The sequence below is a fragment of the Equus przewalskii genome, chromosome 13, assembly GCF_037783145.1.
Source record: "Equus przewalskii isolate Varuska chromosome 13, EquPr2, whole genome shotgun sequence".
Classification (NCBI taxonomy): domain Eukaryota; kingdom Metazoa; phylum Chordata; class Mammalia; order Perissodactyla; family Equidae; genus Equus; species Equus przewalskii.
The window spans coordinates 34,589,633-34,613,859 of NC_091843.1; the positions used below are offsets into that span (position 1 = coordinate 34,589,633).

The 24,227-nt window shown below is 50.1% G+C and overlaps 1 protein-coding gene and 1 long non-coding RNA gene across 25 annotated transcripts in view; one reads left to right on the forward strand and one right to left on the reverse strand.

Annotated features, from left to right (window-relative positions):
• The window catches only part of LOC103550704 (protocadherin gamma-C4), a 172,275-nt gene that overhangs the window by 9,952 nt on the left and 138,096 nt on the right, over nt 1–24,227 (reverse strand). For 20 of the 24 annotated variants that reach the window (XM_070570588.1, XM_070570585.1, XM_070570586.1 and 17 more), the window contains one exon: nt 5,673–5,731. In XM_070570588.1, the coding sequence (XP_070426689.1) occupies nt 5,673–5,731 (59 nt within the window). Of the gene's footprint in view, nt 1–5,672; nt 5,732–8,758; nt 15,733–20,092; nt 23,491–24,227 lie in introns of those variants that run through there. The other 4 variants (XM_070570568.1, XM_070570567.1, XM_070570565.1 and 1 more) reach the window with 4 other exon arrangements.
• Nucleotides 868–2,804, forward strand: LOC139075290 (uncharacterized). The gene is made up of 3 exons (XR_011525526.1): nt 868–1,005; nt 1,971–2,077; nt 2,669–2,804. It is a non-coding gene; the product is annotated as an uncharacterized lncRNA (long non-coding RNA).

A 24,227-nucleotide genomic window follows, 5' to 3' on the forward strand; every position in this document is an offset into this window, starting at 1 on the left:
AAAGTAAAAAATTGAAGGGTAAAATTAAATTATCTTGGAGAAGGTGCAGCGTTGTGGGAGAGAGCTCCAGGCAGGGGGAGCAACAGGCCCTGAGCTTCTGAGGCTGGGAGGAGCCTGGCCAATTCAAAGGACTAAGGGAAAGCCAGCGTGGCTGTCACAAAGGGAGGTCAGGTCAGGGGCTGGGGCTGCAGAGTGGACGCCAAAGATTTTGGTCTCATCCTAAGAGCTCTGGGAAGCCACTGAGGTGTTTAAAGGGGACGGGGTGGGGGTGGGGTTGTCATGATAGGAGTTAAATATTCAAAAGTCACCCTTGCTCCTGGGAGAGGACTCGGGGTTGAGGATACAGACATCTGGGAGGACAGGAGCCCAGTGATGGGGCCTCAGCCGCCTCTGTCTCCATGAAAATCCAGAGGTCGTTCCTTGCAGCCCTACTGAGCTCTCCCTGGGCCTGCCTGAGGGCTCAGGGATGAGGCAGGTGGGCTCAGGCCCAGGTGGGGATAGAGTGGGGAGAGGAGGCGGAGGGGGGCGGCAGCCGGAGAAGAGCTTTGGGGCTGTGGGGTAGACAACAGGGTCAGAATCCAGGTTAGGAGGACGCCCTGTGGGGGGTGGGTAGTGGTGTTGAGGGAATAAAGGTGAGTGGGAGGGAGGGCCTGGAACCATGGGCTGGGCTGTCAGGAGGATTCTTGGGAACTGTTGAAGGCTGGAGATCAAGCACATGGGCAGCCTGCCAGCTCTTTGAAGTTGGGCAAGAGAGAGTGTAGGGGGAGAAACTTCTTTTTGAACCATTTACTGAGAGCTTCCTATTCTCTGGGTTCTGCGCTGAATAAATTATATGGACTGTCTATTTCAGCGCCAGAACCAGCCGCAGATAAGTGTTATGATTATTCTTATTTGCCAGCAGATGAACTCGGGGCTCAGAGAAGTTGAGAGACTTTCCCAAAGTCACAAGCTGGTAACGGGCAGAGCTGCAACCTGAAAGAGGCCTAACGGGACTCCAAAGCCTACGTACGATCCTATAGGCGACAACATACGGGGCTTCAGCAGGGATCAGGGACTCTCCTAGGGTTTGAGGAACAGTGAAAAATAACAGTGGAGGGGATGGCCTATATCCATTTGACCACTTTCCAAGTGCCCCCTGGGTACCAGTGTCTGTGACAGGCCCTAGGGTTTAGGGACAGAGATACAGTTCTGGCCCTAAGGAGTGTGGGTTCTGGCGTGCAAGGTGTGAGGGTGAGGGAGCACCTCAGAGGCTGGACTGTGGTCAGATGCCCCCTGCATCATGCTCAAAAAAAGGAGAACTCTAGGAAGGCACCCTGGACAACAGCCTGAATTTAACTGGCTTAAAATATAAATGCCTCTGTATTTTTTTAACATCGTAAAAGCCTATCAGCATTTTAAAATATATGCATGTGTCCATATGAGGGGCTGTTATGCAACAATTAAATGACTTCTGAAGAATTTTTTACTGACATGGGGAAATTCTCATGATATATATGGCAAAGAGAGAAAAGAACAGGCTATAACACTGATGGAAAGTATGACCTCGATTACTAAAAAAAAATCCCAAACTGGTGAGAAATATACCAGCCTTGACTAGGAATGAAAGTTCTTGATATTCCGTGAAAAAGTTTGTGAACGATTTATTTAGGTGAATCAAATTTAAAAAAGAAAAAGAAGAGGAAGAAGCCTGTGCATGCTGACTACACAAAGAAAAGGTCTAGAAATATAAATAGGAAAATATTAAAAGAGCTTAAGAGATTTGAGGTGCTCAAAAAAATACAAAATGTGGGCCTTCATTTGGATAAGTATGCAAAAAAATGAACAGAAAGAGTGAGATAGACAATTGGGGAAATGTGAATACTGACTGGCTATTTGAAAACATTTGTTTATTAATATTATATTATTTATTATTAATATACTAATTATTAGTTTGTTAATGCTATTTTTGGTACATATGTGTTTAAAAAAAGAATCACCTGTTAAAGATAGTGAAGACTCAGATGAAATTATATGATGGCTGAGACTTGCTTCAAAATAACTCAAGGGAGGACGGGAGTGGAGATAGAAGCGGAACGAGGTAAGGCATTGGTCGAAGCTGGATAGTGGGATCGTAGAGGTTCATTATACCATTCTTACTGCTTTTATACAGATTTGAAATGTTCCATATTAAAAACAATGTTAGTGGTGGTTTCCCTGGGTTGTGAAATTAGAGTTCTTTTTCTTTTAATTTTTTTCTCTATTTCTCATGTTTCTATAGTGAGCATGTATTCTTTTAAAAGCTGAAAAAAAAAACAAGTTTCTATTTATTTGTTTGTTGAATGACTAATCAAACTGAGGAAGAGCAAGGAGAGGTCTCTCAGAGGAGGGGGAATAGAAGGGAATCCAGAGTTGGGGAAGGGTAGTGTTGAGCCATCAAAGGAGAACAGAGTAGAGACCAGAGGAAGCCAAGTGGAGACTCTCTTCTCTGTGCAGAGGTGGGAAACAGCTGCAGGGTGGAGCCTGGGTTACAGCCTGAGAAGGGAGAACTGGCTTGCTGGATTCAGAGCTTGAGATAACAGCTGTTGGGATAAGAAGCCAAAAGGATGACCTGAGAAGGGATATTGGTGGGGAGGTAGAGCACCTGGCAGGCAGGGACTTAAGAACGTGAGTCTTTTTCCCTTTTGTCTAGGAAATGTGACCCAGTGCTGACTTGAACTTGAATCAGGTTTACTGAAGAACTCAACACTAGCCCTGCTCTGAACCTGGTGTGCCACTAGCCAAGATGGTGGGGAGGGAGTGGGGCAGAGAAGCAGTGGAGGGCTGGAACCAGGGTTAGACTGAATAAAAGAAATCTCCCCTCTTCATCTTCTCACTCCAATTTACTCATCAAAATGGCAGCAAAGAAAAAACTCCCTGTCGTTCTGTTGATCCTAAGGGACCTCACCACAGGGCCTTTGCATATGCCCTTCCCACCACCTGGAATGCTCTTCCCTCTTTCCTTCAGCTGGTTAATTCATATTCATCTTTCAGATCTCAGCATAACTCATTTCCTCCTGGATGTCCTCCTGCTCCCTGACCAGGTCAAATCCCTACTTTACGCTCTCACCTCCAGGCACTGCTCTTCATAGCACTTATGATACCTGCCACCTTACATCTATCTTTTGTGATTATTTGATTAATATTTGTTTCCCTCAACACACTGTAAACTTCTCGAGGGCAGGAACTTGTCTCTTTTACATCTCCTACACCTAGAGTACTACCTGGCCTACAGTAGAGGCTTACTAACTGTTTATTGAATGAATGAAGGAGGGGGGGTGCCAGTGGCTGGACTGGGCCCTGAATACTTATTTCATCTGGGCCTTTGGAGCTAAATCAGAAATGTTTGTCTCACACCCCTCAAGTTAACTAAGGAAGGGAGTGTTCCTGAGCCTTCTCCAGCTGCCAAGAGCTCCTGCGTGCATTTCAGGCCACCAGGTCTCTCACATGATGAGGGGGGACTTGAGGCAGAAGTAAGGTCCTCAACCCAGAGGACACCTCAGAGGAACTGGAGGGGCTTCCAGCTTCAGTGGTGGATTCTGTTTCAGGGCCAGTATCTGGCCTGGGGTGGGAGTGGGTAAAGGGAACAAAACCTGCCCAGTACTTCTCATCGCCTCAGCTCAATGTCACCTCCTCCTGGAGGCCTCCTCTATCCCCCTCCCCCATTACACTCACATTATCTTCTTCTTCTCAGAACTTGTGATTTGTAACCAGATTTGTTGTCAATTTTCTGTTTCACTTGCTAGCCTGGAAATCTGTGAGTTCAAGGATCATGTCTGCTTATTTACTCTTATAGGCCAGTGGTTAGCACAGGACCTGGCTCATAGTAGATGCTCAATAAATATTTGCTGAATGAATGACTACTTGAATGAATACCTGAATACATGAATGACCTAATGGATAACCTATGGGAAGGCTGGGAAGGCTAGTAGGGAGAAACGAGACAGCTGGGGTCAAGGGAGGAGCAAGGGCAGTCCAAGCCATCTGGTTTGCTGCCTTCTAAGGGCCTTCCAGGAAGTGTCTTGATATCCTAATACCAGTGGCAGAACTGCACATGCCCAGGAGCTGGAGTCTCCACCATACACCAAGGTCTCCTGGGTTCTTGTGACAGCACGGTAGCATCCTGGGAAGTGTGGGCAGCAAGTGCCCAACAAGTGAGGAGTTACTCTCTCCTTCTCTCTCCTGAGCTCCTTGGACTCCTCCAGGCTCCTGACTTCTACCAGGGAGGCCTGGCCCAGCACCCACCCCACACCCCTCAGACCAAGTGAAGGTCTTTCCACTGAAGTTTCCCTTCCCCTCCTCACAGGGGGTTCCTAGCTCAGCAGGGATTCAAACCCGCATGAAATGAGCAGCTGGGCCAGCCTGGAGGGGAGGGCGTGTGGTGTAGAGTGGTGATCAAAGGCTCTGTGTGTGAGGGGCAGGGGGGGTAGAGTGCGTGTAGGGGGGCATGCATGTGCTGGCTTGCCCATAAGTACAGAGAAATGAGAGAGAGAGAGACAGGGATACAAAGTAAAAGATAGGATAAAAGAGAAACAGAGATAAAGAAAGAGTAACGTAGAAAGAGACTCAGCGAGGCACAAAGAGACAAGCTAAAGACTTAGAAAGATATACAAAGAGAGACAGAGACAAGGAAAGAGACACAGAGAGGCTGAGAACAGAGAGGAGAGCAGAAGCAGTGAGGGACTGAGAAGCAAGTCTGGAGATAGAGGAACACAAGGACACCAGGAAATGATGAAGGAAGGAGAGACAGAATAGAGGTCAAGGTCAGAGACAGGAAGGCAGACACAGAGAGAAAAGGAGAAACAGAGACTGAGACTAAGGAAGAGTCACATTTATTCATTGATTCCACAGCTATCGAGCACCTAGCCGTGGCAGGCGCAGTGTAAGGCACAGATCAATGCAAGTAGACACAAATGGTAGGGACTGAGATGCAGTAATAAAGACAGAAACTGAGATAGAGACCTGGAAAGAGAGGGAGAGATTGCAAACTGAGATAGAGACTGAGGTAAGGATGCAGAGATAAGAGAGAGTGGCAGAGACAAAAAGCCTGCAGACAGAGAGGGCAGGGACCAGAGGGCAGCCTGGAAGAGGGAGACCTGCCCCCAGAGCTCCCAGCCTGGGCTCTCCTCCTCAGCCCCACCTCCAGCTGTGCTGTCTCTGCTCTCCCCACAGCTGCCTGACCTCCTTCCCCTCTGCCTCTGCTCTCTCCTGCGGGCTCTCGAGGAGGCTCTGACTTAAGACAGCTTCTCCACTCCTCCTCCTGTCCCAGAATTTTTCTACCTGAACCCCCAGGTCAGGATGGAGCCCAGCCCAACTTTTGGCAGAAGGATGAAAGCAGTAGATGGGTATAAAAAGCTTCCTCTCCACCCAGAGACCACCTTAAGACTATCCTTTGGTCCCACAGAGCCCCAAGAAGATAGGAAAAGTTTCATATGGTGGGGAGAAGGGAGAGGATGAGTGTGTGAATTGAGCTTCCAAAATAGCCAGAGTAGGCGCCTCTTCCTTCTGGTTCCCAATATACAAAAATCTCCCTGAAATCTGGAACAGAGGGGAGAAGCCATTTGTAGCAAATGCTGAGCCCTCCCCCCACCTCCTCCCACGTCATCGCTGAGAAAATGCCGCAGAGAAGAGGGTGGGCTGGAGAGGCAGTCACCTACCTGCTGGTGCCAGGTCTCTGGGCCTGAGAGAAACGCCAGTCCGTGTTGGGCGGGGCTTGCTGTAGAGAAAACAGAGGGAAAGGGACTGAGTACCCAGAGAAGTCAGAACATCACCCGAGCCCCTGGGGATGGACTGGGGGGAAAGAGGGGAGTGGACACAGAGATGAAAATGGGGTGAGATCAGCAAGGGGTAGACATCTTCAAAGACAAAATACAACTCAGGTCTCACAGGTCTGAGGTACCAGCGACAAAGAGAGAAAATAACATTTATCTGACCACAGAGAGCAAACCCAGATTCCTTTGCTAAAGAAATGGCCCCTCCTCCCTGCCCCCAGACTCAAAGCTTCTGAGCTGAGATTCAAGGGCTGAACGTGTCTTCTGCGGAACCAGGAGGGAGGGGTGCAGAGAAGGCCCCCAAAAGCGCCAGAGGAGGCTTTTAGATGAGAATTCTGTCAGCCCTAGAAAGAATTTATTCAGCTCCTCAGCTGGGGACAAAGCATCCTCTGCAGCAAGATGGCTGCTGCTCCGGGTAACCCTTTTTGTGCCAGGTTATGCTCTAACACATTCAGAGGGACACCTCCTCTAGGCCCTTGGCTCTCAAGGATCCCTTCCCACAGCTAAATACATTATTAATTTAGGAGTCATGCCAGACTGGGCCTTTGCAGGGCATCCAAGCCCCAGGACACCTCTCACCCCAGAGCTCATGCCAGACAATGGCTGTGACTAAGAAGGAGAGAACAAGGCCACTCTGTCTGGGATACAGAAAACGGTTGGGATGGAGCCCAGCAGAGATCAAGCTCCCACAGCCTCCAAGCAAAGCCAGCTAAGACTCCAGGGTTCCCAAGGGGCTCATTTGTAGCCATCTCCCACCTGAATGAAGGTGTGGGACTCTGGCCAGCAATTCACTCCTGATTCCCTCCCAGCCTCTCCAGAGGGTGTGTATCCCATTGCACCCTCACATGGAGCACTCCTAGAGCCATTTCCTCCCCGTTTCTGGGGTGTGCTGGTAATTAATTCTCACACTCACTCCCAGGAGCAGAGAAGGTGTGAGCATCTCCGATTACACTGGGGAGAAGGAAGACCCAGGGCAGCCAAGTGACATACTCTGAGGCTCACAAGTGGCAGTGCTGTGAGCAGAACCCAGAAAATTGGCATTCAAGGTGCAACAGGAGTCACCACACCATTCCAGGACTGCTGTGGGGAAGGGCACAGGGATGTCCAGCCCTCAGCCACTGTATTCTTAGGCACGGCAGAATCTACACAGACATGCAGGAACTCTGACAGATTGGCGGAGTGGTGCTGGGCAAAACTCACAACCTACATGAGGACGGCGGGTCCAAGTTCAGTTAGTGCTGCTCAAGGATAAGGAGCCTCAGAAGCCTTCTCCACACGGAAGGCCCTAAGCGGGAAAGATCCCCACTTCTGCCCCATTCCGGCAGATGCATACCGTCCCTCCTGTCCTCCAGCTTTATAGGCACCCAGTGATTGAAAGCACAAATTCTGGAGTTAGACAGGCCTAGATCTTTATCACTTACCCTATGAACTTGAGCAAGTCACTTGACCTGTGTGAAACTCAGTTACAAAGTGGGGATGCCAGTACCTATCCAACAAAAGTGTTGGGAAGAGCAACTGAAATGCTGTGGTTCTCAGAGGAGGTGTGTAGTAAGGCTCTCTCAGTCGGCTGTCAAAATCACTTAGGGGTGTTGTTTCAAAATACAATTCTGATTCAGTAGGGGCACAGTGGGGCATAGATATATTTTGAATCAAAGCTCCCAGGGTCCTGGAAACCTGTGCTTTTCACTATTATAGTTGCCCCATATATGAGGGCACCCTGGCATCTGGCAGAGGCTGTGGCTTTCCATCCACCAGGGAAGGAAGGACTTGCCAGAGTCTCAGATACTTTGGTCACCCCCAAAGCCCTGATCCTAGATCGCTGGGCACACTGTGGTCACGACAGAGCTAAAAGCCTGTCTCTGAGCTCCAGAGCCGGGGTGCACCAGGCTCCCACTTCCTGCGAGAGGACGTGGCCTCCGGTGCCACTGAGGTCCCAGGCTGCCTGTCCTGTAGGCCTGCTTATTCGCCTAAGGCCGGGCCCTGCCGCCCCTAGGGCCACAAGCAGCTTGGCCCTCCTGCCCACCCGCGGGTTCTGGGCTGGAGGCGCCGCCGCCCTCCGCCGGGAGCCCCAGGCCCAGCGGGACTGGCCGGCCCGCGGGTCATAGAGTCCTGCCCGCCCCGCGTCTAGAGCGCCCAGAGTGGCTCCCGCGCTCCAGGCGCCGCCACCTGGCCCAGGCCAGCCCGGAGGCGACCCGGCCCAGCCCGGGCGGAGCGGAGAGGAGGCCACGACCCGGGATCCTCGCCAGCGCGCTCGGTCAGCGGTGAGTACTGAGCACCTCTGAAGCCGGCAGCGGGGGAGGGAGGCCGGGTGGGCCGGGGACAGCCCGAGCGTGTGAACCTGGCAACCAGCGGCTGGCCGTGAAAGGCGGCGTGCGTGTAAAGCCAAGCGCGAGAGGCGCGCGTGTGTGCAGGTGAGGCGCGGCGAGCCCGGGCGCTGGGTGTGGCCCGTGGGTGTGTTCCGCAGGGAGGACACGCGTGAGCCCTGCGTGTGCACCTGTGTCCTGTCCACAGATGCGTTTGTTTGATGTGGGAATAAGGAGGGTGAGAAGAACAGCGAAGTCACAGATCGAGGGACAGGAGATAAACGTAGGAAGAAACCTAGAGACCGGGGGAGCAGGCCGGCGCCCAGCCTAGGAGGCTGCTGCGGGCGTGATCTGCCTCCACCCGGGACCCCCGACCCAGGCGGAAATCGCCAGAAACATCGCCAGGCCCCAGCCGTTTCTGAGTGTGGGGGCGGGGATCGGTCCTAGCCCCCTCGCCCACAATCACCACCATCTCCCAGGGCTCAGAGCCCCATGCCTGCCTCGGCTACATCTCTGGTTCCACGCAATCAGTCCAAAGGGTCCCGACAATCGGGTGGAGCGCAGCTAGCGGACGAGCCCGCCCGCCGGAGAGTTGTGGATGCAAGTTCAAGGTCCCTTATGAGGCGGCTTCTCCATTGCCGCCCTCAGGGGTCGCGCCCAGCCCCTCACCTGGCTCCGCTCCCGCAGCGTGTTAGAGCGGGACCGGAAGGTGTCAGGCTCCAGCGCCAGGGCTGAAGGCTGCTGGACGCTGAGAGGCCTTAGAAAAGTGAAGTCACTGCCGTCCGAGGCTGGTGAAAAGCACGTCCTGTAGCAATGGCTCTGCGAGTCTGTGGGCCGCAGCGTCACCTCCATGTACTTGAGCGTGCCATCTGAGCTCACGTGTAGGCTGGGGCTGGACTGTTTATAGAAGTCCCGGGAGGGTGAGTCCTGGTGCCTGCAGCACCAGCCCCCACCCCCATCCTCGTCTGCATGCCCCCGAAGGCACTTAGCCGACAGAAAGGTGAAGGTGACTAAGGATAAGAGACTGATGGCTGCAAGAGCCACAATGAGGTAAAGGGTAAGGTCTGAACGCTCAGGAGGGTGTGTGAGGAAGTCGCTGGATTTGGGCATTTCTTCAGGGTCCTTGTCCTCCAGAACCAGCAGCACTGTGGCTGTAGAGGAAAGTGAAGGGTCACCATTGTCCCTCACCAGGACCACCACCTGCTGGGTGTCAGAGTCATCCTCCAGTAAGGCCCGGGCTGTGCGCACCTCACCAGTATGTGCAGACACCAGGAACAGTCCTGGGGCTGTGGACTGTGGCAACAGTGAATAGGAGAGCCATGCATTGTGGCCTGCATCAGCATCCACTGCTGTCACCTTGGTGACCAAGGAGCCAGGAGGAGCAGAGCGAGGGAGACGCTGGGGGACTGAGAGTTCCTGGCCTGGTCTTGGGTGCAGCACAGCTGGGGCATTATCATTCTGGTCTAGGACAAACAGATGCAGAGATGTGTTGGCATGCAATGGAGGAGAGCCAGAGTCTTGAACCCCTACCACGATCTGCAGCATCTGCAGCAATTCATAGTCAAAGGTACGCTGGGCAAAGACCCGCCCATCTTCAGGGTTGACATACACAAAGGAGGAGGCTGGGGCTCCCTGAATCTGATTCCCAACAATGGAGTAGGTGAGGCGGGCATTATCCCCAGTGTCTGGATCAGAGGCAGCCACAGTGCAGAGAAGGGAGCCTGGAGGCTGGTTTTCTGGGATGTAAGCAGTGTAGAGCTGCTGGGTGAAGAAGGGTGCATTGTCATTAACATCTGAAATGTTGAGCCTGATGGTGAGATGTGCATGCAGGGGAGGTGAGCCTGCATCACTGGCCAGCAGCTCAATGATATAGTGGGATGTGGCCTCACGGTCCAAGGGCTGGCTGGTTAGCAGTGAGTAGTGGTTCCCAGAAGGCTTAATCTGAAATGGCAGGTCTGGAGAGATATCAAGGCTCACTTCACTATTTTTCCCTGAGTCTCGGTCCCGCACGTTAAACAATCCCACTACTGTGCCCACTGGTGTGTTCTCCAGGACAGGGTTGACTAAAGAGGCCAGTAGTACCTCTGGGGCATTGTCATTGTCATCTCCCACATCCACTTGAATCACACAGTGGCCTTCCATGGCTGGCTGTCCCTGGTCACGGGCTCTTGCATGAATTTCATAGAAACTTGACTCCTCAAAGTCTATGGGACCCAATACATGGATTGCTCCACTGCTAGGGTCTAGGTCAAAGAGATTCCGCACTGCTTCAGATGTATGATCTCCAAAAGAATAGTCTAGTTGGCCATTGGTGCCCTCATCTGGATCAGTGGCATTAAGGCGGAGCAGCAGTGTACCCATGGGTGCATTCTCAGGGAGTCCCACACGTAGAACTGAGGACTGGAAGGTTGGAGCATTATCATTGATGTCCAGCACAGTGACAGAGATGAGGGTGGTCCCTGAGTGGGCTGGGATACCCCCATCCACAGCAGTGAGTACCAGCTGATGTCTTGCCTGGGCTTCACGGTCGAGTTGCTGCTCTAGCACCAGCTCTGGGAACAGCTTCCCATCTTTTAGGGTCTTCACATTCAGAGAGAAGTGGATGCTGGGGCTTAGAGTGTAGAAGCTCACAGTATTGGTCCCCACATCTGGATCCTGGGCACTATCCAGTGGAAATCGTGCCCCAAGGGCAGCTGATTCCGAGATGCGTATCTCTCGCTCAGGGGTGGCAAACCTAGGAGAGTTGTCATTGAGATCCAGGATCTCTACCTCTACACGGATTAGTTCCAGGGGGTGTTCAGTCACCACCTGCACTGGCAGCAGACAGCTGGTGCTGGCTCCACACAGGCTTTCTCGGTCAATCTTTTGATTCACTGCCAGAGCACCACTCATCAAGCTCAGGGAAAAATAGTGTCCATTCTCCTCAGAGCCCAACCGCAGTCGGCGGCTCAACAGATCTGTCACCTTTAAGCCTAGATCCTGGGCAACATTCCCCACCAGCGTCCCCGGCTCAGACTCCTCCACCACTGAGTAACGAAGCTGCCCAGACACCCAGCCCCAGCAGCACAAGGACAACATGCACAGCACTTGCCATTTCCCAGCGAGCTGTGGGGGTGTCTTGGGCCCCATGACCCAGAAGTCCCTTCCTGGACACTGACTCTGTGCTGTCCTGTCTCCAAGGTAGACCCAGAGCTTGGAATGTAGCAGCTGAAATCTCCTATGTCTCCTTCCAGCCTCTTAAAAACTGCTCCGAGGTCTGTCTGCCTGCAGCAGTTCTTCTTAGTCACCAAATGGCGGGGGTGGGGGGGGAGGGGAATTAAATCTGAGTGGAGCTGGGGAGCTGGGGGAGGAGAGGTGGGCAGGAAGAGCAGATCTCCCACCTCAGCTCTGAGTCTGATTGGCTAAAAAGTCTGTCTGCTCTCAACCAATTATAAAGTCTCCTCAGTCCTGGAAACCTTAGGAACAGGCGCTGCAAATCTGTGTCACAGAAGCCTTCTACCTCCCCACTCATTTCGTGCTGCAGGTTGATTCAGCCCCCTTGGCAGCAAAGTTTGACAGCTCAGATGGCACTCAACAGGAAGACAAAGTGGTACAGAACTTCTCAGTGTCCTGTCCCAGCAACTTCCTGCATGACTTCGGAAGCTTCCACTACTTTGCTTGAACCACCAAAACTTTGTCCTTCTGGGAGAGAGAAGCAAAATCCACGCTTCCCCCCACCCTCCGTCATCCTACTAAATGCTGCTAAGGTGAGAGAAAAATTTCGTTAGGACCCTGCAGAGTCTTGCTCTGACTCTCCAGCAGTGCTTTGAGGAACCTCCATGTCAGCTGATGGCTATAGGACTCAGCTCTCCTGAGATCCCAGACTTCAGCTATGGAATGACCATCACAGTTTGTGGTAGGGGGAACATTTATGGGACTGATTCAGGTCACCAGGAGAGTGACTAGAGTCTAGGCATGGCCTCTAGGATTTATGGTTTCACCAATTCAGAAGAACTCTACTTAAAGACTCCGAGAGTGGCTGTCTCTATGAATTACAGCAGCATGCTGTAAACCAGTTTTCTGACATTAAGTGATTTCACTTACTGTTTTTTTCCCAAAAAGGTAATACTCCCCTGCCCTCAATCGACTGCATCTAGCTCAAATCCCACAGTGGGGACTTGATTGGGCCTCCGAAAGACCTGGACTAAAGATCTCTGCTTCTACTTTGATGCCTCTCCACTCCCTTGGCTCTTTCCTCTTTGTGCTCTCTGCTGTGTTTCAAGCAGAGTTCCCTTTACAATGGACTAGGGTGTACTTGATACTGTGGGGCAAAGACACTAGCTCTCCTCAATCCATTGGGAAATGGTAACTTAGAGTTAAGGTAGTCCAGAACCTGGCCCCCTCATTCAGGAAGAGTAGAGAAAGAGTCACCTGGGTTTAGGTGACTGCCTGGTGCATCCTACCCTTATGCACTATAGCCTTGTATGCTCCCACATTCTGGTAGCATGCTTCCACAATACTCTGGCTCTTGATCACTTATTTTCATTTCTTACTCTCAGATAAGGGCATAACCCACCCCCAAGTACTAATCTGTGACAACTCCCTGGTTAATTCACAAAACACTTCTAAAGCACAGCATCTACCACATAGTTACCACTCACAAAAATGGTGACATCACTACAGGCTCTTACAGAGAGGCTAGTACTCTCTGGGACATGGCCCAGCCATATGCCTGGATCAGAATAACCCTCAGGCATTGGCTGAGCCTGTAAAGGTCTCACCTCTAGCCCATAGAGAAGATCAGAGGGTGGGCAGCTTGGGCGAACAGGCTCCCCTGCCATAGGTGCACTGGGTGACTTCACCATCATGAAGCTATCGCTCCGAGTGGGTGCAGAAGCCAAGGGTGTACAGCCATGAGAGTGGCCACCCACATCAACAAACTTGATAGGATCATCTGACCCTAGCTGGATTCGGAGGATCCCATTGGAAGGAGGAAGCCCCTCCCTCCTTCGAGATCGGGTGAGACAGGCACAGGTGCCAGCAGGAAGGCAGGTCACTCCACAGGCAGCCCCACGCAGACACTTAGAGAGCAGTGCCACGAATGAGCCAAAGGAGACAAAGCAAATTGCCACTAGTGATACAGCCAAGTAGAGGGTCAGGCGGGATTCTCCTTCCCTTGGAGCTGAAGATTCTCGAAGATCAGGAACAACTGGATGAGTGTCTTCCTCCAAGGACACTAGGAGAGTAACGGAGGTAGAGAGTGGTGGGCTACCACTATCCTTTACCACAATGACCAACTTCTGTGGTGGGAGATCAGCTGGGATGGGAACAGCCGTCCGTACCTCCCCAGCATAGCGAGAGACTGCAAACAGGCTGGGATCTGGGGCCTCCAGGAGCTGATATGAAACCCAAGCGTTGTAACCTGAATCCAAGTCCACAGCAGTCACCTTTGTGACTAGGTGGCCAGCACCAACTGATGGAGGCAGTGCTTGGGGACATAAGGAACCAGGCCGGGCCCTAGGACGGAGCACAGCTGGGGCATTGTCATTGAGGTCCAGCACAAATAGACGAACTGTCACAGTGCTACTAAGGGGTGGGTTGCCCCGATCCCGGGCCTGCACCTCAAACTGCAGTGTCTGTGTTTGTTCATAGTCAAAGGATCGAGTAGCATGAACAGCTCCTGTCTGGGGGTTCAGAGAGATGAAGGAGGAAGCTGACACATCTCGATTTCTGGGCTCTAGGAGAGAGTAGGAGATAAGCGCATTCAAGCCAGAGTCTGGATCAGAGGCTGCAAGGGAGCAAAGCAGGTCCCCTGGGCGATTGTTCTCAGGAACAAACACCTCATGTGATCTCTGGAAGAAAGAAGGTGGGTTATCATTCACATCTGAAATATTGAGGAAAATAGTCCTCTGGGTACTCAGAGGAGGGTTCCCAGCATCAGAAGCAGTGACCATGATGTCATAGCTGGATCTGGCCTCTCGGTCCAAGGGCCCAGCAGTCACCAGGGAGAACTGGTTCCTGAAGGCAGACTTGAGGGCAAATGGCAGGTGGTCAGGAATACGGAGGCTCACATCTCCATTTGACCCTGAGTCAGGGTCCTGCACACTGATGAGCGCCACCACAGTGCCAGGTTCTGCACTCTCTGGGAGAGTCCCAAGCTCTGAGGTCACCGTGATGTGGGGGGCATTGTCATTTACATCCAGGAGATCCACCCGAAGGCTGCAATGTTGCTCCATGGCTGGAGAACCCCCGTCACGAGCGCGAACATCAAATTCATAATAATTCTCACTCTCAAAGTCTAGGGGCCCCTGAAGGGTAAGCTTTCCAGTAGTGGGGTGCAGGCTAAAGAGGTTTCTTACACGATCAGGGGTGTGACCACTGAAAGAAAAAGTGACGTTACCACTGGGACCCAGGTCCGGGTCAGAGGCATTGAGCTGGATGAGCAGCATGCCGGCCGGTGCACTCTCCAACACACTTATCCTGTAGCTGGATTGCTGGAAGGCTGGGGCGTTGTCGTTCACGTCCAGCACTGATACCCGGAGTTCTGCGGTGCCAGATCTTGGGGGGTTCCCTCCATCCACAGCAGTCAGCACCAGGCGGTAGTCTGATTGCTTCTCCCGATCCAAAGGTTTCTCCAGGAGCAGCTCTGGGACCAGGCTGCCGTCGCTGCGCTTCTTGACATCCAGTGCAAAGTGTTCATTGGAGCTTAGTCTATAGCTGCTGATGGAGTTGCTCCCCACATCTGCATCCTGAGCCTTTTCCAAGGGGAAACGCTGTCCTGGAGGAGCTGCCTCTCCAATTTCCAAGTCCAGCTGCTGCCGAGGAAATCGGGGGGCGTGATCATTCACATCCACGATTTCTACCTCTGCTCGGTACATTTCCAAAGGCCCTTCGGTTACAAACTCCAGGGGCACGATGCAGCTGGCACTGAGCCCACACAGTGCCTCTCGATCGATTGGATTCTTGATGAGCAGGGCTCCGCTGTCCAAATCCACACGGAAGTGTCTTTGGTTCACCTCTCCAGCGACCTGCAGCCTGCGAGCTGACAGACTCTCTGTATCCAGCAGGAAATCTTGGGCGACATTCCCTACAAAAGTCCCTTCCTGTGACTCCTCTGGGACCGGGTAGCGGATCTGCCCAAAAACGTAACCCAGGTGGCAACAGAGGAACAAAAGGGTAGCCCCCCTGCAGATTTCTATCCAGCTTCTCACCTTGCGGAGCATTGCTGCCGCCTGCTAGTTCTCTACCCGGTCCTGAGAAGCGGAAGAAGCCGACCCACCCCAAATGGCCACAGCAGCTGGAGACACCTATCTCCCTTTCCCCGCGCCAGCTCTGGCGCGGCTGGGCCGGCGCCGCAAGGGTTACGCGCCGTTTTTTGCTGGTGGCGGGGTAGATTTGTCTGCCTTCCACCACCCGATTGGCAGGCAGCGGCTCCTGGGCTCAGCCAATAGGCTGAGCAGAGAACATCCCAATAGCAGCAGGGTTAATGCGTCGCAGCATTGGAGGAAAAAAAAAACATACACATACAAAAAACAAAAAACCCACCTATTTTTTCACCTTCCTCCCGCTCAACAGCATTTCTTTCCACGGGTTGTTACCTCTATAGAGAGGCAGACAACATACATGTAGGGCTTTTTTTTTTTCCCTTAACACACCAACTTCCCCCGCCCCTTTTCAGCGGGGAAAACAGCGACAGCCAGAGCCCTAGCAACCTGCAGCCCAGAGAGTGAGTAGCCATTTGAGACTGGTCACTTTGTTCAAGCCAGTGTTGTCATCCACCAATATTCTAAATGAGTAGCTTCTGCCTCAGTCTGATTGTATTAGAGCTACAGCTAATTAGAAGCATTGCCATATAGTCAAAACTCTCTGCAGATTGTTCCGAAATGTATCCATCTCTTTGCAGAAAAGGCTCACACATTAATGTAGCCAATTACATTTATGCAGTACACGTTTTTGTTGTAACAGGAGGCGCAGTGGAAACCAAACCCTTTTTATTCAGACACTTGCTAGTGATATACTAAATTATCATTCATTGATTTCAAGGACAGTATGGAAGGAGGTGAAGCAAGGTGGAGGAAGCCAGGAGAGGGAGATGATCCAAATCAGTAAAGAATCAGTGTCTGGGAGGCGCTAAGGACTAGATCTCATTACCTGGCAGAATGCTAACGTTCACAGATTTAATAGCTTCCTTGAATGATTGAGATCAGCTACCAACAGCATTGTGCCTACAAATCCCCTTTATTTGACACCACGGTATGCTTGATATGTTGTTAACTAGCAACATAGACTGTTTCAAAAGAGCCAGCTTTTCACTTAGCCCCAGGAAGCCTCTTGGAGCTGGAGACTTGATCTCACTCCACCCTCACCCTGATCCAGACCGTCCCAGGAGCCAGGCTACCACCTTGCACAAATGCAGAAACACAGCAAACTGTAATCCGAGTGGCAAACATACCAGAGGACAAAAAAGGAAAATCCAGCCTGATCTGGACATGAGATTTCTTAGCTCATCTGAATCCTCACCTAGACTACCACTGGCTGCCAAAACCAGTGGTAAAACCTGGGGTTCTTATTGTCCCCAGATGTTTTCCACACCCTTCATCCTTAGGAATATCCTTTTGACTGGTAAGGCCAGGAACCAATATTCTGGTCTCAAAGAGAGGGATCTGGGTTTCTGTGTTCTTACACCAGGATTTACTACCTCAGTGAATGACACCATTGTCCACCCAGCTGCCTCATTCAGAATGAGGGAGGGATGGGGAGGGTCATCCTTGACTCATTCCTCTCCCTGACTCCCTATGGCATGTAATCAACAAGTCCTGACGATTTTACACAGTCATCTCTCTCCATCTATACTGCCACTGTGGTGCTTCAAGCATTTGTCAGTCTTCTCCTCATATATTATAATAGCCTTCAACTGTTCTGTTTGCCTCAGTCCCAATATCCCCAATCCATTTCACTTATGGCTACCAGAATAATGTCTGTAAAACAAACAAAAAATCCCTGATAATATCATATCTATGTCAGTTCAAAATTCTGCAATGACTATCATCTATATATAATAAAATAAAAACTCCTTGGCCTGACCTAACCTCAAGATCTAACTCCTGCCTACTGGCTTCACTTTCTTGCAAAGACTGTCTGTTTTACAAACATACTTTAAGCTTCAGCAGTAATGAAATATCATTATCCCTCTGCATGGAATTTCCTGCAAGGGCCCCTCCCTGCCCCCCTTCCCCCTTTACTATTTGATAAACTACTACTCAACCTTTAGCTCAGGCATCACCACCTCTATGAAGCCTTCCTGATTTCCCCAGGCTAGCTTAGGTGTTTCTTTCCCTTTGCTCCCATTGCTTCTTGTATTATGCAAATCTCCATTATCCTTTTTTTTTTTTTTTTTTTTTTGCATATCTGTCTCCTGTGGAACTCCATGTACCATAATGGCAGGGACTGTGTCTTTTCATCTTTTACAATGTCTGGCAAATAGGGATGCTCAGTAAATGGTGAATTATTGATATTATCATTTGTTAGTTCAACAAATATTTATTGAATACTTGTACTTTATATGAGTACTTTACATTGAGTACAAACACTTTATATGCATTACTTTTCACTCTCATGACAATTTTGAAAGGAGGTATTATCTTTATTTTATAGATGAGGAAACCAGAATTCAGAAAGGTTAAGAGACTTGCCTAAGCTAAACAACTAGTCTGTGCAGTACTCATATCCCCTACTGTACCCCTGGTCCATCTGGTAAGAAACAAAGCCTCTTTCTATAACATCTTAAATGATTTTCCCACCAGTTTGTCATCCCTATAACCATAAACTGGCCCTTTACTAATGCCAAGAATTATACCTCCTATAGGTCTCAATTCCTTATATTTGCAAGTTCGCACCAAAACCAACAGGCACACAGTCTGTATTTCTAGAACTGGAGCATCATGAAGCCTTAATCTTACATATCCTTGATTTGACCTTTTTATTTCAGGAAGGTGATTCTCCCACCTCTAGATTTTTTAAACAGCTTTATCAAGATGTACATCACATACCATACAATTCATTCATTTAAAGTGTACAATTCAATAGTTTTTAGTATATTCATTTACACTAAAATGATGCAACCATCACCACAATCTAATTGTAGAAAGTTTTTGTCACTCCCAAAAGAAATTCCATACCCATTGCCCAGCTCTAGATTTTTAAAGAACAGTTGCCCAAGTGCAAGTAGTTTAGGAAGGTTTTCTCTTTAAATGATTGACATATCTTCTTATATCTCCCCTACAATACTCTTCTAGATCTAATCTATGTAAAGTTATAAGGTTAGGAAATAACATGACAGAATTTTTTCAAGTTCAGCCTGGCCCAATAGGGCTGGCTCCTGGTTCCGTGAACACCAGAATAATACTTTACTTCATAAATATGCCAACTGATAGACTGGCAGGTTCTAGGGCAGTGGTTTTCAAACTTGTCTGCACACTGGAATCACTGGAGGACCTTCAAAAAATACTGATGCTTGTGTCCCACCCCCAGAGATTGTGCTCTAATTGGTCTGGGGTGTGGTCTGGGCTTCAGAATTTCTACAAGATCCCTAGGTGATTCTAGTGTGTAACCAAGTTTGAGAACATTGTTCTAGGGAAAATGCCAGTTGATTTCTAGTCTGATCGGAAGAGCAGCAGCTGTTTCTCTCTGGCTTTCATCCCTCCTTGGCCATTCCATATATGCCTCTACTTTGTCATCTTTGGTGTCTCCAGATTTGCTCATTTCCAAGATGTGTTTAAGATTTGGGGTGGGTAAAGAACTAACAAAAAAATAATGGTAATAGTAAGAATTTTTTAACATGTATGATACACCAGGCACTGTGCATGTGTCATGCAGTAATCTTATGAAGTCCTTTTTATTCCCTTTTTGCATCTGAGAACTGGGCTTAGAAAGGAGACTAACTTGGCCAAGGACTCATGGTTGGTAAGTGGTGAAGCCTCATTTGTCTAACTGTCAAATCTAAGGGTTGGTAGCAATAATACACTTATTAGTAACAAAATAACAATGATTTTCCCACAATTGGAAGTGTGTGTAAGTATCACTCCAAGACAAAGGCCTTGCAGTCACTTGCACACCATCCTGAATGAATGAAAGCTTTACCTTTCTCAAGATAGGAGTTTACCTACCTTTCACACTGTGTGTATACCTAAGAAGAATAATGCTGGAAGGATAGGGAATAACACTGCGGGTACAAAAGAACTTTCATTTTGTACTTTATCTTTTTTTAGATTGTCTGAATTTATTTTCAAAATAAATGATTACTTTTATAATTAATGGTGGTTATCTTTGGATTTGGGGATTATAGTTAGTTTTAACTTTTTCTTTATAATTTTATGCATTTTCCAAATTTTCTATAATGCACATGCATTATTACTATAACATAAAAATATTTTGTAAATAACATACACATCATTTCCAGTAGTGTGCTTGAAATAAAATTTAAAGGATGTGTAAAATTTTATTTCTTTCATAGAAAATCGTCTGAGAATGAGGTACAGGATCTGTGTCGGCAAAGGAAAATTAGAAGCAAACCATGAGTTTTAATGCAGATCTCACAATCATTTGCAAGATGGACGAATGAGGTAGTTTTTATATTCCTAGCGGCTGCCACTGGTTAGAGGTATCCAGCAGCTTGTTCCCAATGACACCAAGCTAAGCTCTGAGTGCTGGGATCTTGGGTTATAGCTTAAAGATCCCTTACCAAGATTGGTTAGTTGTGATGGCAAGTGAATGCTGAGGGTGTGTGTGGATTGCGTCTACAGATGAGTCAATTAACTCCACACTGTGTGAGACTACAAACCACACTCTAGCCAGGCCATCCCCCTCACAAAGGTACAACGTTTGCTCTAGGAAGGGCCAGGTGAAAATGTAGATGCATAATTAGGTAAATATCTTCATCACTAAAAAACACCTCATACCTTCCACAACATGGTGCAGGAATCAAAAAGCATTACTATCATTATGGGATGACTTGCTAACTCTTACCTGTCCGGGAGGGGAGCTCTCTGCACCCAACACTTGCCTATAGAACACCGGATCGCAGCTGCGCAGCGTGTTCTGGCGGCTGGCCAGGGGGCTGGCGGCGCCAGGCTTCTTCAGCAGCGGGTCGCTGCGGCGCGAGTCGGTGGTGAGGTACACCTGATGGTAGAGGTGCGGTGGCATCAGGCCTCCCCGCACGGCGTCTGCGTGCAGAGAAGGCCCTGGTGTTCGGTACAAGGAGCTCACGGGAGCTCGGTATAGGTCCCTGGACTGTTTCCACTTGTAAACTTTGAATATGATCACTCCCAATACTGTGACTGCGAACCCCACCGAGACCAGGATTAGAGAGAGGAGTAGATAAAAGGTGAGATTTTTATTTTGCTCACGAGGGGCAGAGCCAGAGGGGAACTCGGCCCGGGCTTCAGGAGATTCCTCGGTTACTGACACAGTCAGGGTCGCGGTGGTGGACAGCGACGGCTCCCCATTGTCCATGATTAAGACCGTGAGAGTCTGCCTGGGCGAATCTGTGTCCTGGACTGGACGGGCAGTGCTGACTTGACCCGTGTGAAGCCCCACGGCAAAAAGGCTCTGGTTGGGGGCTCCCAAGAGGCTGTAGGAGAGCCAGGCATTGTGCCCTGCATCTGGGTCCCAGCCTACCACCCGCGTGACCACGTGGCCAGCGGCGGTACCTCGAGGCAGCATCTCCACCGAGCTCCCGCCAGGTCGGGGGTATAGGACCTGGGGGGCGTTGTCGTTGCGATCAGTGACAAATATGTTTACACTGATGTTGGTGGTCAAGACCGGAGTGCCCCCATCGCTGATATGAGCTGTTAATTCGAACTCCCGCTGATCCTCATAGTCCAGGGGCACTAAGGATGACACGACGCCACTGTCACGATTTATCGTGAAATAGCGACCCACTAGCCCAGTTTCAGCTCCTTGCTCCAAAAGAAAGAAGGAAAGGCGAGCATTCTGCGGGGCGTCGGGGTCCCAGACACTTAGATTTAGTATGGGAACCCCGGGGAGATTATTTTCCTCCACGTAAACGTCGTAGGAAGACTGGGAAGATTGTGGAGGGTTGTCGTTGATGTCGGACACTTGCACCCGCAGTGTTGTAAGGGCTGAGAGGGACGGGGCTCCCGAGTCTCGAGCTGTGATGCTGAGGTTGTATTCTGGCACAGTCTCCCGATCCAGGGCTGCGCTGGTTTTCAAAGTAAAGTAATTCTTGAGAGAAGAAGTAAGGCTGAAGGGAAGACCTGGTGGAACTTCACAAGTCACCAGCCCGTTCTCTCCAGCATCCAGATCGGTCACACTGAGCAAAGCGATGACAGTTCCTAGAGGGGCATCCTCAGGGACTGGGCTGTACACGGAGGTGACTGTGATCTCCGGGGCATTGTCATTTACGTCCAAAACCTCTACCAAAACTTTGCAATGTGCTCCTTCGGGATTGGCGCCCTTGTCTTTGGCCTGTATGTAAATCTCGTGGAGTTTCGTGTCTTCGAAATCCAGTCGACCCTTGATTGTCAGCACTCCGGTTACAAGGTCTAAGGAGAATAGTTCCCGCACCCCGGCGCGGTTGTGGCTACCAAAGGAGTAAACGATTTCACCATTGAGGCCTTCATCCAGGTCCGTTGCGCGGACTTGTACCACGCGGGTGCCGGGGGGTGCATCCTCCAGGACGCGAGCCCGGTACAAGGACTGGTTGAAGGCAGGCGCATTGTCATTCGCGTCTAGCACGGCGATGAGAATAGGAAGGCTGGCGGAGCGAGCCGGGGTTCCTCCGTCCAACGCCGTCAGCACCAACTGGAGACTTGGCTCTCTTTCCCGGTCCAGGGCGCGCTCCAGCACCAGCTCCGCGTACTTGGTGCTGTCCTCCCGCGTCTGCACGCGAAGCGCAAAGTACTCGTTTCGGCTGAGCTCGTAGGTTTGTAAAGAGTTGCTTCCCACATCCGGATCGTGCGCGCTCTCGAGCGGAAAGCGCGTGCCTGGCACCACGGCCTCGCTAATCTCCAATTTCATTTCCCGGGTAGGGAAAGCGGGATTGTTGTCGTTGATATCCTGGATCACCACTTCCGCGCTGAACAGCTCTAGTGGGCTCTCCACTACCAACTCCAGAGTTACGGTGCAGGAAGGCAGGGTCCCACAAAGCTCCTCTCGATCCAGACGGTCGTTCACGAACATCTCTCCGGTCTCCCGGTTCACCTCAAAGAATCTTCGGCTAGCTCCAGACACCACCCGGAGCCTGCGGGTTGACAGGCTGCCGAGATCCAAGCCAAGGTCTGTGACCACGTTGCCCACCGCGAAACCTTTCTCTCTTTCCTCCAGGATCTCATAGCGAATGACGGCAGAAGCCTTGTGCAAGGCACCAAGCAGAAGCAAAACTCCCACCACTCTCCCACTGCTTACCAGTCCGCTCCTCCAGGCTTCTGGGACCATCTCACTCAAAGGCAGTTTCTCTTAGCGGGGTCCAGATCGTCCCGGCTTTTTCGCTGAGAAACTTTCAGCGGGTTAGCGCTTGGGCGCTGGGCGCCGAGTCGGACATGGCTTTCTGGATGCCGTTGATTTGCTCGCCGGCTGTTCGGTCTCTGCCTCATCCCGGGGCGCCGAGAGGGGACGGGCCGGGGCCAGATCTCCAGCGTCTTCATTGGCCGACAGCGGCACGCAGAGTCCCAGCCAATAACTGCACGAAGAATGCGCTAGCGCCGGGCTCTGAGCGGGACAAGCGCTAGCGCCAGGAACTTCACTTTCTTCTGGCTTCCTCCCAGAGTTTACGGCCGGCCGAAGCGCCTTGGCAGTATCCCTCCGTCGGAAGCCTACCTTAGCCTGGAAAGCAGGGCGATGAAGCTGGCGGTGCTGCAAGTCTTCAAGCCAAACCAAGGCCTATTAAACACTTTAATCGTTTTCTTCAATCGCAAGAAGGGGGACCAAACCAAACCGAAAACGACACAACGTTATCTGGAGAAACACTAACATCTTGGGTTTGTTGGAGGACTGGGTAAAATCTATCTAGCTGGGCTCTACTTGTAAGGAGGCTTTTAGCATTTCTGTGGAGATGTTAATAATTCCAGTTTTCTCTCTTAGCAAATGAGACTGTAGAATTAATTCCCTGTCACTTCCTCAGTAGAGAAAATTAACAGGAGCTGTTTGGTTTAACTCTGTTTTATGAAATTAAAAATACAATTCAGGTTTCTTTTACAACTGGATTTTTTTGCTCTCATTGCTTAATCACCAGGGGCAGTGTGAAATTTTCCCACCCTGTCTTTCCCAGTGAGCATGATCTCAATCATAAAGCATAATCTCAAACACTTCCTTTTACTTAATCAATCATTTCCCAAGGTCTTGGGTTCATATGCCACAGAGAGATGTTGCATTGCTAACAAAGGATAACATCCTCCTTCCTCCCCACCCCCAAAAAAAGAAAGAAACAGGCCTCTTTACCACCTTGGACCTTTATAAAATGATTGAAACATGGCAGAAATACAAAGCCTGTAGCCATAGAATAAAGAGCCTTGAGTTTTCTGCATTTAGGATTGTAGTCACCAAAGAAAATAGCAATGATTAGGATAATAAGTAAGATAGTCTGCTATGAAATGTCAGGGCTGAGTTGTACATCCTTAGACAAGAAACTACCCTCTGAGGGCCCCTGGGTTCCTCTCCTACTAAAGGAGTAAGGCAAGTCAAATACCTGGTACAGAATAAGCCTCAATAAATTATGCAAATCACCCCATTAGATACTAGATGTAAAGTTTTAGAGCTTCATACTATTTCTGTATACTTGTCTTGGACATCACTTTGACTGCATATAGTCCTGTCTGCATGTACCTGAACCTTAAGGCAGGGAGGTAGGCAGACAGGTTAGTTAGGTAGATAGGAAGTATATATAGGATATTTATTGGAGGGATGAAAAGCCATATTTGACTTGTCTCTCCACATCCTCAATACCTTAATTCATCTCTTAAAACCTCCAGTTTTAAATACTCAAGTTTGACAATTGGCCAGACCACCAAGAAGGCTGATAGGTATTAGAAGAAAGACTATATACTACAGAATATATGTCGAATTTAGAATATAGGATACAGCCCAGTCACTTGTTACTCAGAGTGTGAGCCAAGGACCAATGGCATAGGCATCACCTGGGAGC